Source organism: Rhincodon typus, chromosome 14, assembly GCF_021869965.1.
Source record: "Rhincodon typus isolate 14 chromosome 14, sRhiTyp1.1, whole genome shotgun sequence".
Taxonomy (NCBI): domain Eukaryota; kingdom Metazoa; phylum Chordata; class Chondrichthyes; order Orectolobiformes; family Rhincodontidae; genus Rhincodon; species Rhincodon typus.
The window spans coordinates 30,027,847-30,045,053 of NC_063345.1; the positions used below are offsets into that span (position 1 = coordinate 30,027,847).

The 17,207-nt window shown below is 41.7% G+C and overlaps 1 protein-coding gene across 4 annotated transcripts in view; it reads left to right on the forward strand.

The window, feature by feature from the left end:
* The first annotated feature begins 2,062 nt into the window (after positions 1-2,062).
* gab3 (GRB2 associated binding protein 3) overlaps positions 2,063-17,207 on the forward strand; it is a 120,961-nt gene continuing 105,816 nt past the window's right edge. For 2 of the 4 annotated variants that reach the window (XM_048605436.1, XM_048605437.1), the window contains exon 1: positions 2,063-2,343. In XM_048605436.1, the coding sequence (XP_048461393.1) occupies positions 2,272-2,343 (72 nt within the window). In that variant the 5' untranslated portion in view covers positions 2,063-2,271. Of the gene's footprint in view, positions 2,344-13,626; positions 13,746-17,207 lie in introns of those variants that run through there. The other 2 variants (XM_048605439.1, XM_048605438.1) reach the window with 2 other exon arrangements.

A 17,207-nucleotide genomic window follows, 5' to 3' on the forward strand; every position in this document is an offset into this window, starting at 1 on the left:
ATAGAATCCCTACTGTGTGGAAACAGGCCCTTCAGCCCAACAAGTCCATACTGACCCTCAGAATAACCCACCCAGACCCATCCACCTAATCTATACTCCCTGAACACTATGAGCAATTTAATATGACCAATCCACCTAGCCTGCACATCTTTGGACTGTGGGAGGAAACCCACGCAGACACAGGGAGAATGTGCAAACTCCACACAAACAGTTACCTGAGGATGGAATCGAACCCAGGTCCCTGGCAGTGTGAGGCAGCAGTGCTAACCATTAGCCACCGTGCCACCCTCTGGAGCTACTGCCAAAATTGGGAGGACTGTGTCACAGAATAGTCAAGAAAAAGCCTGACATATTCATATTCGTGGTATCACAACCTTGTAACGCCACCATAATAGACACCATCATCACCATCCCTGGGTAGTTGTGTCCCACCAGCAAGACAGACCAAGCAGCAGTGGCAACCCAATGGTATATAGTCACGAGGGAGTTGTTCTGGGAGTCCTTAACATTGACCGATGTTTTGAAGCTGGTAACATATGAGCCTGGAAGTTTGGTCATTTTTAATTCTCCGCATGTGGTGAGCTCAGTGTATACCTAAATGGTGAAACTTGAGACATGCTAAAGTGGAAGTGTAAAAGGCAGCTCACCCAGGATAGATTCATCAAAAATTAGGCAGTTTGATGTAGCAACAGTCCTCTGGTAATTGGATGCAGGGCTGGTGGAATACTGGCAGATATTGGTCATCAAAGCTTATGTTCATTGATTACGAAGTTGGGAGAATCAAGATCTTTCTGGATCTAACTTCAGGTAAATTAAAACGTACCTTGATAGTTGCCACTGAGCACGTGGTCCCTTCAAATACTGCCTGTTAGGTTACATGTAGATGTGATTTTCTTAAATACATCCAGAACCATTACCAATATTCTGATTGGAGCATTTCCCTCATAGTGAGCAAGCACATCCTGCCCATTAAATTGGAGATTAAAGAAACCATTCAGCATCTGAAAAATGACAATGAAAAGCCTAGAAAGACTAAAGTTGGCCAGGGGCTCCTCAGGAAAAATGAGAGAGAGCTGGATACTGCAATGACGTTTGGTTTTGATACGGTGAGGATGCAGATTCCGATTCTGCAATTTAGGAAGAATTATAGGAAACAGCAGGGAAATACTGCTAATTGAACTATTGATCCAAACTGGGAGAGATTAGAAGGAATGCGATGAATGATGGCAGGCAGGTTATGTGTCAGAGAGTGATTGCCATGAAAACTATGTTTATAATGCTTAGTTATAACATTTCATCCCATCACTGTATATGGACAGAATGAATACCGCGTCAACAAAGTGTGCGGTTCTTGGGAATGGAAAACAGTAAACAATTTACAACTTGCATTTTTATAACGTTTGTATGCGCTTACAACATCAAATCTCCCCGATGTGAGCATTTTATAAAAGTTTTGTAACGCTAATTCATATATTAACATAAAGCACCAAAAAGAGCGACAAGAAAAATAATTCGAAAAGAAATAATTAATCAAGAAGAACAAAAACAATGTTGTACAGCCGCGGGTTTGATGAAAGTACAGCATGTCTTGTCAACTCTGTTTGCTGAGACAAAGTCTCTACGTATCTGCTGTATATCAGCGATCCGCAGTTTGAACTCGCCCTGTAGTACTGTGAAGAATATTTCACCCAGTCGCCCAATTGTACAAGGTGTTAGATCCAATATTTGAAAACCGAATATATTTCGTCAGAGACTGAACCGTGTGAAAACAACTAACCTGTCAACATCCAAAAATACAGGAACAACAGGGCTTAGGCTACATCAAGTGAAATACATTTGTTTTAAAAAAGAAAACTGGGCTTATTTCACTTAGAATAAAGCTATTCGAAGCATTTTTCTCAAATAAAACTCCCATTTTACTCCACAATTGTGTCTTGGGAGCTCACTTGAAAGCGCTTTCAGTTTTTCTTTCTGCATTTGTTGGGGAGAGGATACGATACTATGTGTGTTGTTGTTTACAGAACGTCATACCATAGTGTGACTATTATTGGATGGATCTGTGCGATGGGTGGGAGAACTAGTGTCTACGGTCGTTCGCGGAGCTTCCGCCTCTAACGCAAGGAACTTGTGCCATAGACAGATGAGAGATATTGTGATGGATTTTACACCGCATTGTGCATGGAGAAGCTGAGTGACAGCGCTAACAACAGGAGGAAAAACACAGCACAGAACATAAATCTGCCCGAGAAGTAAGTCTCCCCACTTGCAGCAATGAGCGCAGAAGACATCGTTTACACTGGCTGGCTCATCAAATCACCTCCAGAAAAGAAATTAAAGCGCTACGTAAGTAAACTATGTGCTATGCCTTCAACCCGAGTACGATTTGATGCAGATACAGTTCAGATCTACTAAAGTACAGATCCAAAACAAACCACACTCTACTACACAGGGAAATATCAGCCAATGATCTTGACAACATTTCGCTGAGTATTTTTGGCCAATATGAGTAATTAATAGACCAACAGGCATAATACATTTCAGGATTTCAATATTACACAGCACTTTAAGCCACCTTTTTTTTTAAACTTATCTATTTTGTTGTAAAGGAACTTATTTCAGTTGTCCTTTTCCTCACGTGGGGGGCCCTCAGTGCTTATACATGTACTGTAGCTAACCGGCCGCCTGTTTTTTTTTTCTGAGAAATTAGGGCGTGTTTTCAAAATATCACCAAATCGGAAGCCGTGCCATAAGGTTACTGGCGCACTTCAAGCAGCGATCCAGCAGGAACAGAAAAGAAAGGACAAATGAGTACTTAATAACAACACTGGACCCGCAATTAGCAGAGGCGGGGCTCTCCATAAACGCTTGTAAATCGGATCCCAAGTCCACCCACCGCCATCATGTTAATAAATTTCAAAATTATACCAAGGGTCACATGTAGGCGACAGTGTAAATGACCCGTTGCAGCTGCTTCACGAATAGTACATTTCACTGAGAGAGAGAGAGAGAGACAGAGCTCTACTTAATGGAATTGTTTGGATGGGGGAACTGCATTTGGTGCTTTGACACTGAACTATGAATTTCTAAACAGAATTCCAAATTAGATTAGTCTCTGGCATTTGTTTGTTTGTGGGATGCTCAGCGAAAGCTCTCTCTGCTATGTTCCTTGTTTGCGAGCTTCTTGTGAGCATGCCTTGCATAGTTAGCCGCTGGATCAGTCCTGCAATTGGAAGTTGTGGAATGATATTAGTGTATGGCAGAGAATAATACAACGTGTTGGAATGACTGGATCTTGTCTTAAAGCGGTTATTAACCTGTAATAGATCACCGTGAACCGCGAGTTCAACCAACGGATCGATAGCATTCAGTTTACAAATTGAATCAATATACAGAAATAATTCATCGACTTAAGCACATAAACGGTACATAAAACCCAATAAATTAGGTATTGCGGCAATGTGTTTGCAGTGCCATTCACATCGAAGTTAAATTTGGAAAAAAGCGTTGAAGCAAATGGATCTATGTAATGAGGTATCTGGGAGATGTGCATTTGGTGGTGATCAGCTTATGTCACAGATAAGTCTTGTGTACGGTAACCCTTTGGGATAAAATGCCGGATGGATTGGCAGTCTCTATCGTCCTTGAGAAGCTGTCAATACCACACCCCCACTCCCTGCCAAAGACATGCTCCTTAAAATAACGCCTTAAATAAAACTCAGTCTCCTGAAATCCCAGCGTAGACATGAAAATGTTTTAGCTGCAAAGGGACGGGTAGATTTAAAAAAAACTTCACATCAACGGTCCAACTGAACTTGTTTACAATGCTGCCTCCAATGTCTGGTGCATAGAACTGTGGATTTGCAATAAACCACTCAGCTCTTCCCGCGAGGATCTAGTCTGGCTGGATGATAATTATGATTCATAAAGCATGTGCATTGAGTATGGTGTATTAATAAAGCTGTCTTAAAAGGGTGACAAAATATATCGGGGAGAAATGCTTAAATATCCGATCTGTATCATTTACAGATTTCAATGCATCACCTATAGTGTTTACCATTCACTCTTCATATGAACAAATATGCCTTAAATATTGCTGTTTGTAATATGCCAGGACATATATACTTCTGTTCAATTTCAATATTATACAGGAGAAAGAATTTACAGTTTGATCAGCTAGTGTTAGGAGCAAGACAGAAACAGTGAATGTGAGACATATATTAGGTTTTAGGGTGTTTGAAGCCAGTTCAGATAGATTCATTTTTCATGGAGAGGCACATCAACTACAGACTTGATCTGTAGTTCCAACATTGACAATTTCTTTTTGGTTTTTATTATAGCCATTTGTATTTAGTTGTCTGTGGCCTTCAGCTATCCAGCAGTCTATGGTGTTTAATAATACTTCAAGTTATTATTCTTTCCTAAAATAGTTAAAGCTCAAGGCAAAAAAGAAGCCTTCTATGGTACCTTGTGTGTTTATTATTATCGGTATAATTATCAGGCAATTATTCAGACAAGTAAAACCTGTCCTGCGTTTATAGCATCCATGTACTGTACACATCTTAAGCAAACAGTTGGACATTTTAAATATTTACAAAAGCATCACGTATAAACAGAACACATATGATTTACAAGTGTGGTTGTTTTATATTCTGTTTACCTCTCCTCCTTGAGTGGCTCAACTCTTGGGATAGGGCTTTATTAGTATTGGTCACTTTTTGGTATGTCATTCATTCTTTTTCGAAGAGTTTATACGGTGAGTGCTGGTAAATTGTTCAACCATTGGGACACCACAATTGAGGCTATCCTGTTTCCAAGCACCCAACATACCTATTTACTTCCAGCAGGGGCCAATAGACAAAGAATAGTGATTGTACGTCAGCAGTGGTCCTGTAATATTTATGACTGTTTCTTATATAATGGTTGAAAAACTCAATGTATAAGATGTTATACATGCAGTCTGTAGGATCACTCTGAAAAGGAATAGCATTTGAAGTTTCATTAGCATACTGCTGATAGACGTACTTTTGAAGTTACCATGAGGATGAATTTGGAGAGATCTGGTCCATGTGATGCGATGGGAAGTATTAGCACATTGTAAAAGTAATTCAGTTTCGACTGAGCACTTCAAGATGACTATTGGGGTATCAAGGTACCCTCACTCCTCTACTGGAAAAAGGAACAAGTAGCCTTGCTTCTAGTTTGAGGCAATCGTTCAGTGACCATACACTATTCTCCACCCTCCTACCGCCTTCCCACCTACCTGCTTACCTCCTGTCCCCACTGGAAATGCATGTATGTTAATATTAGATAAGAATGTATTCATGCTGTTTAACAGGTGTGTGTGTGTCTCTCTCTCTGTCTTTCCTCAGACACTGCCAGACTGCTAAGTTTCTCCAGCAATTTTTGTTTTTGTTTGTTCCAAATGGTCATTAATCTTGTGTTAAATCTGCACATGTGACCATGACAAGGCATGATTGCATGAGATAACAAAAAAACAGTTGAGAAAAAGAGAAGTGGTAGCTTTATAGAATGACATAGTGCAGGAGAAGATGTTTTAGCTCCTTAAAGGAGCTATCCAATTAGAAACTCACGAACTTAATCACCCTAATGTGCTTGAGTTTCAAAACACTCCTATTTCAGTGTGTGAGTTTTAGGGAAGCTTACAGACTGCTTTTTGTATTTTAGCCACTGCATACAAGGTCTTGGGCCTAGATTTTATGGAGTGGTGTGATCTCCATCACTGCAGCTATCTGCCCCTGTCTCTAAGGTTGGAGATCCTGCTCAAGGCTTAACAGGAAAGTAACTGGCCCACAGCCATTTAATGGTCAGTTGGCCAACAATAGTAAAGGTGTTGGATTCCTGCCCCTCAGGAGATAGATAACTCTGTCTCAGAGAAAAATGCCAGCCATCAGAGGTCAGCAACTCTTCACTACCAACTGCATCTCAGGAACGGCAGTCACTGTTGTACTGCGTTCAGGATTCAGGGAGGCACTTAGCACTGGATCAGGGCTTGGTAATTGATTGGGGTGTCTGATTGGGGCCAGGTTGGAAGGCCATGGCAAGAGGAGAGCCAGGGTTTCAGAGGCCATTGGGGGTGTTAATGTGAGGTGATAACACTCTTACCTATTTCCAGCCCACACAAGGAAACTTGCCAGGCTGGGTGTCTGGCACGAAGCCCTTCGACTGATGGTTAAATCCACTTGGAATGAGGCCATTTGGTTTTCAGTCTGATCCTATTCCAGCCGTTATTCTAGTAAAATGTCAGAGGGGTCAGGGATGGGTAGGTAAACAGTAGACAGGCCACCACTGAATCTTATGTGCTCCTCTGACTTCAAACTCATCGACTGGAGAATGTAAACTATAACCTGTGTCTATCTCAGCATTTAATAGTATTTATAGTTCATAAAAACTGAATTTTGTCTTCTCTCCTATCAGATTTGAATATGATCGAGTGAGTAGGTGAGAAGTTGAGTGCTGAGGCTGCAACTTGATGCAGGCTGTTGCAAATCCTTTGATTTTTGCCTCTTTTCAGTCATTCATTCCTCCAGACTCAGTCACTGTCACATATGGGCTGAATTTTATCTGTGTGTTTGTGATGGGTTTTGGATTGGTTAAAATTGGGCCCCGTTCTCTCACATTCACTCATGTATGCTCATCTCACACAGATTAATACTCACTCACACTTTTATTCATCAACTCACATAAGCTCTCACTCTGTCTTGTCACTCTGTCTCAGACCTGTATTTGCTCACTCAGTAATTCACCCTTTCACCCTTGTTACTTTACCCTCACATACACCTAGATTTTCTTCAGTCTCACCCCTTAATCTTTTACTCAAACACTCAGTCACACTTATTCCTATTCATTCTATCTCACTCTCGTTGATATGTTCACTATCTCCCTCATTCAGTAACTCATTTGACGCTTATTCTCTGTCAAATCCATTAAGCTTTGCTCAGTCTCACACTCACTCTCACTCACACACACACCCTTGAACTATCTTTTTCGCTTATGCTCTTTTCTGTTCATTAACTCAGTGAAAGGGGGGGAGAACAATGCCCTGATCTCATGGTGAAAGAGTTTACATTTTCACTGTTTCAAGCTAAAGAAAAATGAAAGCAAGATAAAAAAAACAGAGCAATTCTCATACCTATAATTTAGTCATGGATAGGACTGAATAAAATAGAGAGTTTAAAGTACTTACAAGTTCATGCCCTAAGGGATCCCACCACTTTTGTGCAATGACTTCTTTTATTTTAAAAATCCACTTTTCATATACAATATATATGTGTATATCTGTATATAGTCACAAACACAGTTCGGTTCTTTACATTAGCATATCAAGGAAACAAACAAACACTGGAGTTTCACTCTATCCAAACAAACCAAAGGCATCTCTTACTTGAACAAGACTATATTTACATGCATTTGGGGCATCAGGAGGGTCCAATAACTGAATGGACCCCCATTGTACTTTGGCAGAAAGACCTTAGACTGTGGTCTTTCCCTACTGTGCCTTGGTGGCAGCTGATCCAATCTTTAGCGTGTCCCTCAGCACATAGTCCTGGACCTTGGAATGTACCAGTCTGCAACCCTCGGTCAGAGTCCTGCATCATGGAGCTGCTCGGGATGAACTTTGACAAAAACGACTGCATCTTTCTCCAGACTTCCTTTGCAAAGGCTCATTCTGGAAGAATATGTGTGACAGTCTCTACCCCCCTGCAGCTGTTTCAAGGGCAGCATGTGCTGGTGCAGGTGGACTGGGTGTACATGAAGGATCTCACAGATAATGCCCTTCTCACCACCAGCCAAGCGATGCCTTGGTGCTTGTCGGAAAGTTCTAGTGATGAGGCATTCTGCCAAATGACTTTGATAGTCTGCCCAGGAAACCACATGACAGGATCCACCTTCTCCTTTTCCCTCAGGGTCTCGAGGATGCTACGTGCTGACCACTTCCTATAGATTGTGGTTAAACTTGTCTGTTGGGAGCACCACTCCCTCTCCATTGCGGGTAAAAACATGGTCATCAGGTGTGAGGCACTCTCTCTGCTGTTATATGTGGTGCAGGTGTGGCCCGTTCCCTGAAGTCATTGCAGTTACACGAGCCGTCTTCCACTTCATCTGGAGGTCTAAGGTAGGCCATGTCTTTGCAAATTGCACCATGAAGAACAGATGATACAGAACTTGGAGCGACCATGGCAACGGGCCCAGCCTAATCCTTCACAACATCAGGCACGGGTGGAACTTCAGTATGTAGTGGCATTGGTGTTTGTGTACCAAGAGTCTATGCACAGCTTGATGCAGCCACACACAAAGGTGACCATCAGGATGAGGGCAACGTTGGGGACGTTCTTCACCCTTTTATCTAGAGTTTTGTAAATGGTGTCCCTGCAGACATGGCCTACCTTAGACCTCCAGATGAAGTGGAAGACGGCTCGTGTAACTGCAATGACTTCAGGGAACGGGCCACACCTGCACCACATACAACAGCAGAGAGAGTGCCTCACACCTGATGACCATGTTTTTACCCGCAATGGAGAGGGAGTGGTGCTCCCAACAGACAAGTTTCTGCTTCACCTTGACAATGAGCTTCTCCCAAGATTTTGCACATGCCCCAGCCCCTCAGAACGATATTTCCAGCACCTTCAGATAATCTGTCCTGACAGTGAAGGAATAATGGATCAGTTGGCCCAGATACCAAAGAACATGGCCTCACTCTTGCCTTGAATTCCCTTGGCTCCCAAGGCCAGTTCAAACTGGTTGCAGATGCACATGAATCTGCCCACTGACAACAGATCAGAGCAGAAAATGGTGACATTATCCATGTACAGGGAGACTTTGACCAACAGGCGTCCATTGCCTGGAGTAGTCACCCTCTCAGGCTTGCATCCTTCCTGATGGACTCAGCAAAAAGGCTTGATACAATACACAAACAAGGGAGGAAAGAGTGGCCAGCCCTGCCTGACTGCAGATCTGATTGAGAAGCCTTCTGATTTCCACCCATTGATGGAGACTGCACTAATGATGTTGGTGTAGAAGAGTCAGATCCAGTTGCAAATTCCCTCCCCAAAGACCATTTTGGTCAGCACATCTCTCACATGTAGGTGTGTGATATCTTGTCAAAAGGCCTTCTTCTGGCACAGGCTGATGAGGCAAGCGTCCAACCCGTGTCCTGCATGTAGGCAACTGTATTTCTAAGCAGCACAAGGCTCTCAGAGATCGCTGGTACAGCACATGTTTGGTCGGGGTAAATCACCGATCCCAGAGCAGACCTGACCAGTTATTCAGGATTTTGTAGTCTGCACTCAACAGTGAAATTGGTCACCAATTTCTAATTTCCTCCATCTCCCCCTTCCCCTTGCAGATGAGAGTGATGAATCTTTCCTCATGGATTCACACATGCTACTGCCAGAAGCATACTGTCGTACACCTCCAGCAGGTCCTGGCCAATCAAGTCCCACAGGGCTGAATACAACTTCACCAGTGAGCCATCTCTTTTTGGAGTTTTATTCTTTTCTAAGGACTCCAGGACCTTAGGTAGCTCATCCAGCGATAACCCCTTTTGATCTCCTCAGTGTTTTCTGGGGTCAGCAGTTTCACGTTCAGCTTCCATGTTCACTTGCTGGTCAGCTGGTCATCCTTCAGGTGACTGTCAGCCAGCAGGGGGCAATGGTCAGAGAAGAACACAAGCTTGACGTCAGTGGATCTGACCGAGAACCTGCGGGACACCATCAGGAAATCTGTCCTTCAGTGGATAGACCCGTCTAGTCGAGACCAGGTGTATCTTGCTGCGCTCCATCTGCAGGGGTGCTGAAGACAGCATGCAGTTTGGTGACTTTAACTGTTCCCATCAGGAATCTGGACACGGAGTCCAGTTTGCTGTCAGCCCCTCCGAATCGTCCAGCTGCATCAATGATGCAGTTGAAGTCTCCAGTCGGAATGACCAGCCTGGATGTCACCAACAGCAGCAATGCTGTAGGACGCCAGTCACTCACTCTTTACCACCAGGCATACACATTAATTAGCCTCAGGGGAACATTTCTGTACATAATGTCTACTACAAGGAGGTGCCCGTCCACTACCTCCTTAACTTCGGGGATGGTGAAGTTGCCTCCTCACGGCAGAATACTGAGGCTGAAGGAACAGCAATCGTTTCCCCCTAACCAAATTGAAGGCCCACGGCCCCTTAAGCTTGACCATTTCCTGTAGCTGCTGAGGTGTGTATCCTGCACTTCTGCAGAGACAGGAGGTCTGCTTTGACATTGGCCAGGTAAGCCAGTGAGGAAACACATCGCGTCGTAGATTGAATGGTAGAAAATTAATACTGGCAATTTTAAAGCCCATTTTTGAGAATTTATAGAATTACCCATAGACCGAATGTCTGTTCATCCACAGTCTTATCACTGGGGGATTCCCAGCATCCCTGGGTGTGGGTGAACTGTTGGACACTGTCTGCACTGAGGTAGCCATCCTGTTCAAAGTCTGGAAACTTGCTTTTTATGGGCAGAGGGAAGGATTGGGAAGACCACAGTGTTTGCTGAGATGTTCCTTTTTGCTGATTGGGATGCTGGGTCTCGATCTTACTTCATCAGGTACTCTCACTTGTTTGCAGGAGACAGTGTGACTAATTTATACCTATAAACATCTCTGACTTACTAATTAAAAGTCACAGCTTACAGAAACTGATGAGGGGAATTAAACTGGCTATCTTCAGGTTTGAGTTTTTATTTGTTGTAGAGAAAAAGCAGCCCCTTCCCTTACAGAGATCTGATGATGTCTGCCTAAACATTTACACCCCAAACTGATCAGCTACCAAAAAGCCAATCACACAGCTGTTTGCAGGCAGGAGGCCTTTGTCATCAGTAACTGTTCACAGACCAACCAGCTTCTTGTTGCAGGCCAATACACACCATTCATTCTCCATTCATACACACCACTTAGAACCAGCTCATCCCACAAACAGCTATGGAAACAGCACTTACAATGAGAGTCTGGTAACTTGCTTTTAAAAGGTGCAATAATCTTTCAACAATCTTTGGTGTTTAAAGCAGATTTTTTCCCATTTCACTTCACAATCAAAAGTACAGAAATCTGAAATGATTGGGTATTTACAACAACACAATCCAGACCCTTGGCAGGGGAAAGCTAAGGCATCTTTATCTTGCATCCTAATGTGTAATCGCTGATTTGGAACAGCTCGATGCTAACAACTAGTCCACAGCTGGAAGGGTTTTCCGTTCCTCATCAGCAGCATTCTTCATGCATGCAAATTCATACAAAACATGATATTTTCTAAATTTACTGTTTAATGAATGACAGAGTGTGGAAGAATCAGTTGCCTTTCAATTATGAGAACTGTATTTCAGTCGGACAAGACAATGATATAAATCCTACTTCTGATCGCACTTTGTGATTATTGCATAACATACTTTTTAAACTTTTCCTTTTTATTTAAAACCTTTCATCTTAGAAGTAAATGCTTTACATCTTGTTTAAAAGGTTGGAGTGAAATTTTCAGCAGAAGTGAGTGGAAAAGAAACTCATGTTGGATGTGAAACAGAGCTTGGGAAAATTATTATTTGTTTTGTGCTAATTCTACAATCAAATTTTACCAGAATATTTTTCATTAATTTTTTGCTGGTTAGCTACAAGGGAAAATGAAAACCTTTCTTGCTTACTTGTAAGTCCCTTCAATTCACTGAAAACCAACAGGAAGAGGTTGGTGGGAACTGAATGATAAAAGTACCATATTTCTTGCCTGACTTCAGATAGGAGGCAATGGTGAGTGCTACAGTAAAACAAAACAATTAAGTAGCAGTAAATTTTCAAAATTATTTTAAAATATGCAATATTTAAAATATGTAATTACTTACAAGAGTTTTTTAATGAGTACTTGAAAATACAGCCTCTATAGATATTTATCCTGTGTGCCCTTTTTAAAGCTGTTTTCTCAGATTGAAAGTTCTTTTTTAATTCATTACTGGGTTCAGGGCATCACTGGATAGGTCAGCATTATTGCTCGTTCCTAATTAAGAATCAACTGCATTGTTGTGGGTCTGGAATCACATGTAAACTAGACCAGATTGGAACAGCAGATTGCCCTCGCTGAAGGACATTAGACAACCAGATGGGTTTTTATGACAACTGACAGTGGTTACACGGTTGCCATTAGACTAGTTTTCTATTCCAGATCTTTTATTGAATTAAAATTTCGCCATTCAAACCCATGTCCTCAGAATGTCACCTTGGTGTCCTCGATAACTAGTCCCCTGACTTTACCACAGCACTACCGCCTCCTCTGAATATGATCATACACCTGATACCAGTACTGTGGAGGGCAGCATGATGGTCAGATGTTGCTCTGTCATCTGCTGTAGCCTGGAAGGAGCCTGTTCCAAAAAACATAAGAGAACTGGTGACACTTATAGCTCCAAGAAGTGTCCATCCATGTCCATCCTGGGTCTCCTCCAGTGTCACAATGACGCCACCCGGAAACTGGAGGACCAGCACCTCATATTCCGCCTTGGACGCCTACAACCCAGTGGTCTCAGTGCAGACTTTATTAGCTTCAAAATCCCCCACCCCGGCCTCATCCCTCCCTCTCATCCCCGCCTCCTTAACCTATCTGTCTTCTCTCCCACCTATCCTCTCCTCCCACCTCACTGACCAATCCCCACCGCTACCTACCTGCTATCACCATCCCACCTACCTTTCCCAGCCCAATTCCCCCTCTCTCTATTTATTTCAGAGACCCCTTCCCCTCCCCCATTTCTGAAGAAGGGTCCCGACCCGAAATGTCAGCTTTCCTGCTCCTCTGATGCTGCTTGGCCTGCTGTGTTCCTTCCGCTCCACACTGTGTTAGCTCCAAGAAGTGCTGTCCATGTCCTGGTTCTGGACTCAGGTAGCTGCAGCAGGGTGATGTAGCTGAGTGAGAGCCTTCATTGTGAAGTCAGGGCATCCAAAACTTTGCTCCCCAGAGAGGTTCAGGGTGTAGGGTGACTGCAGCCTGAATTATGGATGTAAGTGTGGGCCCTTGTACAGTTCTTCAAACTAGTTATTCCAGTTATGTGTGGGCTGGTACCCTTTGGTGCTGGACGACAATGGTAAATTAGACAGCAGTGTGTGGTAAAGTTGGGAAACATAGAAACATAGAAAACAGGAGCGGAAGTAGGCCATTTGGACTTTTGGGCCTGCTCCATCATTCAATATTTCGTAGCACCATATAGCGCCATTGAGTTTGTGCTGACCGATCTACAGCAATCACATTTTCCAGTCATTGTGATCACTGCTGATCATCCAACTCAGTTCCCTGATCCTGCTTTAACCATAAACCTTTTGATCTCTTTAGCCCTCAAAACTGTATCTAACTTGTCCTTTAACACATTCAATGTTTTGGCCTCAACTATTCTCTATGGCAGAAAGTTCCAAAATTTCTCCTCATCGCAGTAAAAATTAAAAAAAGAGCCACCGAGGCTTATCTTAGTGTAATAAGCACTGTCAGGATATTTAATATATGTTATAAGAAAAGTAAGAAATATACCTGCAATTTAGTTTTTGAGAATTAAGACAAATGTAATTTCACTGCTCCCTGCCTTATATTCATCATAAATCTTCTTACAGGACCACCTGCCTGAAAGGATAGTGCACAAAAGAAAGCAATGTTTTTCAGTTCTACTTTATGAATGGATTATAAAGCTCACATTCTGGAGCTGTGGACCTTTAACAATGAATGAAGGTGGTGAGAGGTATCTTCTATACATGCAGAGAGTTCAACTACACTGTACTGTACACTAATAAGAATAATATGAACCACATGCTTAACAATGATAGTGTGAATTGCATGAGACAGTATTGTTAAAGTTTGAATTATGTGCTCAATCAATGAAGCCTGATATCCATTCAAAGCTTTCTTTTCCCCCCAGTCTGTGTGTTTACAATGTCATCACCATTATGGTCTTCATTTCAATGCTGTAAGAATGTATTCAAACATATCCTGAAATTTCCCTTATTCTCAACAATTGAGGAGATTCTAAGATGGTAATGACGTCCGGCTGATATACAAATGTTACAGAATTACCTGGGGCATAGAATGAAGTCAAGTACAATTCCTATAACAACATTTAAATTTAATCTTTCTCTGGTTGTGTGTTGTTGACATGAGGAGATTGGCAAAAACAGGCCCTGTGAGTGAAGATGTTTGACCTGTAGACATTTTGGCACATTCCATTGTATAGAAGGATATACTTCATGGTAGTAGTTCATCTCATCATTTAAATGACGTTAAACTCTCCTTTTACTGTTACCACAGACATCTGAAGCTTTTGATGTGTTAACTGTCCAAGAGCTAGTGTATTGAAATTTCTACGTTTACCTATGGAATGTTAAAGACAACAGATAATGGTTTCCAGAGACCTCATGGTGACAGGCTAGCATTGTGCTGGGGGCAGGGTTGCAAGGGGAGGGGTAAGATGGACAAGACAGTTGGTTGGCAGGGAAAAAAATTGGGGAAATGGCATCTATGTCTGCAGTAGGCAAATAACAAACATATTTAGGTATATATTTAAATCCACAATGAGGGATGACTTTGTAGCTTCTCAAGCAATTTTTCAGTGACAAACATCCCCTCTCCTCCACTCCCACACACACATCTACCTTCATCACCTGCACACATTACTTGCTCCATGGAAGCAGTCTGGTGTGGGGAGGGGGGTGTGCTGGTGAGGAGTGGATGGGCAGCAGTGGATGCTGGAGGCGGCAGGCCCTAATGATAGGGCTCCAGTCAGGAAAGGTTGCGCATGCAGCCCAAATGATCCCCCCCAAGAGGGCATTTCCTCTCTCTGCTGTGAGGACTCTCCTGGCTTGTCCCACTGAATGTATATTTTCGTGGACACCATGTTGAGGTGCACTTGCCACTCCGACCTGCCTCAGGGGCACCCAGTCACCCAAATGGGGAAGCGGAGACTCTAGAGCTACATTTTGCTTCATTTTGCCTAATTAGCTTGTGAATAATTTGAATTTACCAAATGTCCAGCATTTGTCAGTTTGAAGAATTTTTCTTTGATTGTTTTCTAATTTGCTCTGCAGTAGGCAAAGATGTTGAACCCTGCTGGATTACACTTTCATGGCTTTTTGTTTATTCAGCCCAACTGACCCAAATAGCTAGTCTATATATTTCAGTTTAGACATGTCAGCTAGGTTACTGAACCATGGGCATGATAGCCAAATGCAAATCCGTCTATGCCCAATATCTCTCACTTGTTCCAGTGAGTGTGAGTAGGAATCCTTGGGGCTGATTTTTTTCATCTCAAACTTAGTACACAGATTATATTGTAGCAACCATACAGTTGTTCTAGTTCAGAGTAACCAATGTGGCTCAGTCCAGAAGTCCACCTTGGAACATTTTGCTGTGCAAGGCTTAATTACACACTTATCATTAAAATTAAACCATATGCAGAATTAAATTTGACCTTTTTAAAATAATTGCCAAAGAAGCAGCATTGAGGTGGACTTATAGGTCAATTTTTTTAAATGTCTAATTAAAATAAATTGCACCATTCACACCAAAAAAGTTAATTTGCAAATATTCAATGTAAGGAAAGGAAAAAGGGCTTATATCGATATACACTTCTTTACATCCCTCAGAAATATCAGAGATATTGAAAGATTAGTATTATGTAGGCAATGTCTCACATGGCTCACACACCATAAACTAAATAAAATAAACAGCAATGTTTAAAATAAACATTTAATAATAAAAAATTTTAAAAAGCATAAAATAAAAATAAGCAGCAATGAGACAGATGAGTTGTTAAGTTTTTTCAAGAAAGCATTGGTTCAAGGATTTGTACAGTTAAGATACTAACAAATGCTATATGAAAAGTGCTTAACTTTTACATTTTCTGATTTGAGAACTGTCGTGATTTGGAAATTACAGCACACTGGACTGGTGACTCTTTGACTGCCCTGAATTTGGCATTTGACAATTCTAATTCCTTCAGGTAACAAAGGAATGTCAGAAACATGAACACTGCTATGCTAATGGAAGATTTAGTTATTTTATTCCTGGAGTATTTTAAGATTCAAAATCAGCTTTTGTTTTTGAGGCACGAAATGAAGGATCAATGGGACTAAAATGCGAAAATGCAATTTAAAAGAAAACATTTATTTTGCAATGTAATTCTACAGAATCAAAGAATGGTTACAGCTCAGAAGGAGCATTTCAGGCCACTGTGTCCATGTCTGCAAGGGCAATTTTACTAATCCAACTCTGACAGCTTTCTCTGCAACCCTGCAGACTTTTCAGGTGTTTCGCATTGAGCATCTCACATTCTGCACTCCTAGAATGTGATTCTGCAGTTGGTTCTATAGTTCCAGATCCTGCAACAATCAAAAAAAGTTGTAACTGTACATATAGCACCATTATGCAGGAAGTTATTCAATTCATCCTTGAAAGCCATAACTGCTCTCTACCATCCTCAAATGCATTGCATTCCAGATCTTAACTAATTGTGGTGTATAAAGGCTTTTCTTTATGTCAGCAATGGTTCTTTCCCAATCACCATAAATTGTGTCTCCTAGTTCTCAACACTATAATTAAGATGTTATTATGTTTGACCAATGTAGAATTTCATGATCAAAGTCTTGATGTGTATAAATAATGGTTTTCACTTTGTTGCAGCACTCCAATAGCATATAGGTATAAGTTTTCCATTCAGTTAATTCATTTCTGTTCAACGTCTGCAGAAAAGTCAAGAAGGTATAAATGCATTTTCTCCCTATATCCCCTATAATTAAATCACTTATGTAGTTTGACTAGGTTTTAAAGATAAAGCTTTGCTTACACCTTTTGATGGAACTTCTACGTATAGCATTGCGCCATCAGAATTGCAATTTAATTAGCATTTTTGAAGCAGCTAAAAACCTTTAATTAACTATTGCTTCAGTGAAGTCTTGAAGTATATTTACTTGACTCTCTCTCCCACTTCCCCTTCCCAGCCAACATGTCCCTTACATTTCCTGTCAACTTTGCACTCTAGAAAGGGCTTCCAGTTCAAACTGCACCAATTCCAAGAGATGTCAGCAGAAGCGATGTCATGAAAAGCTAGCAGTGTGGTGTCAGTTGGTTCTGAGAAGAAAATAAATGTGTTTCTCTGTCCAGTTTTGTCTGTAATCAATGTGGCTGCATGCCATTTGGCAGACTGGAGCCT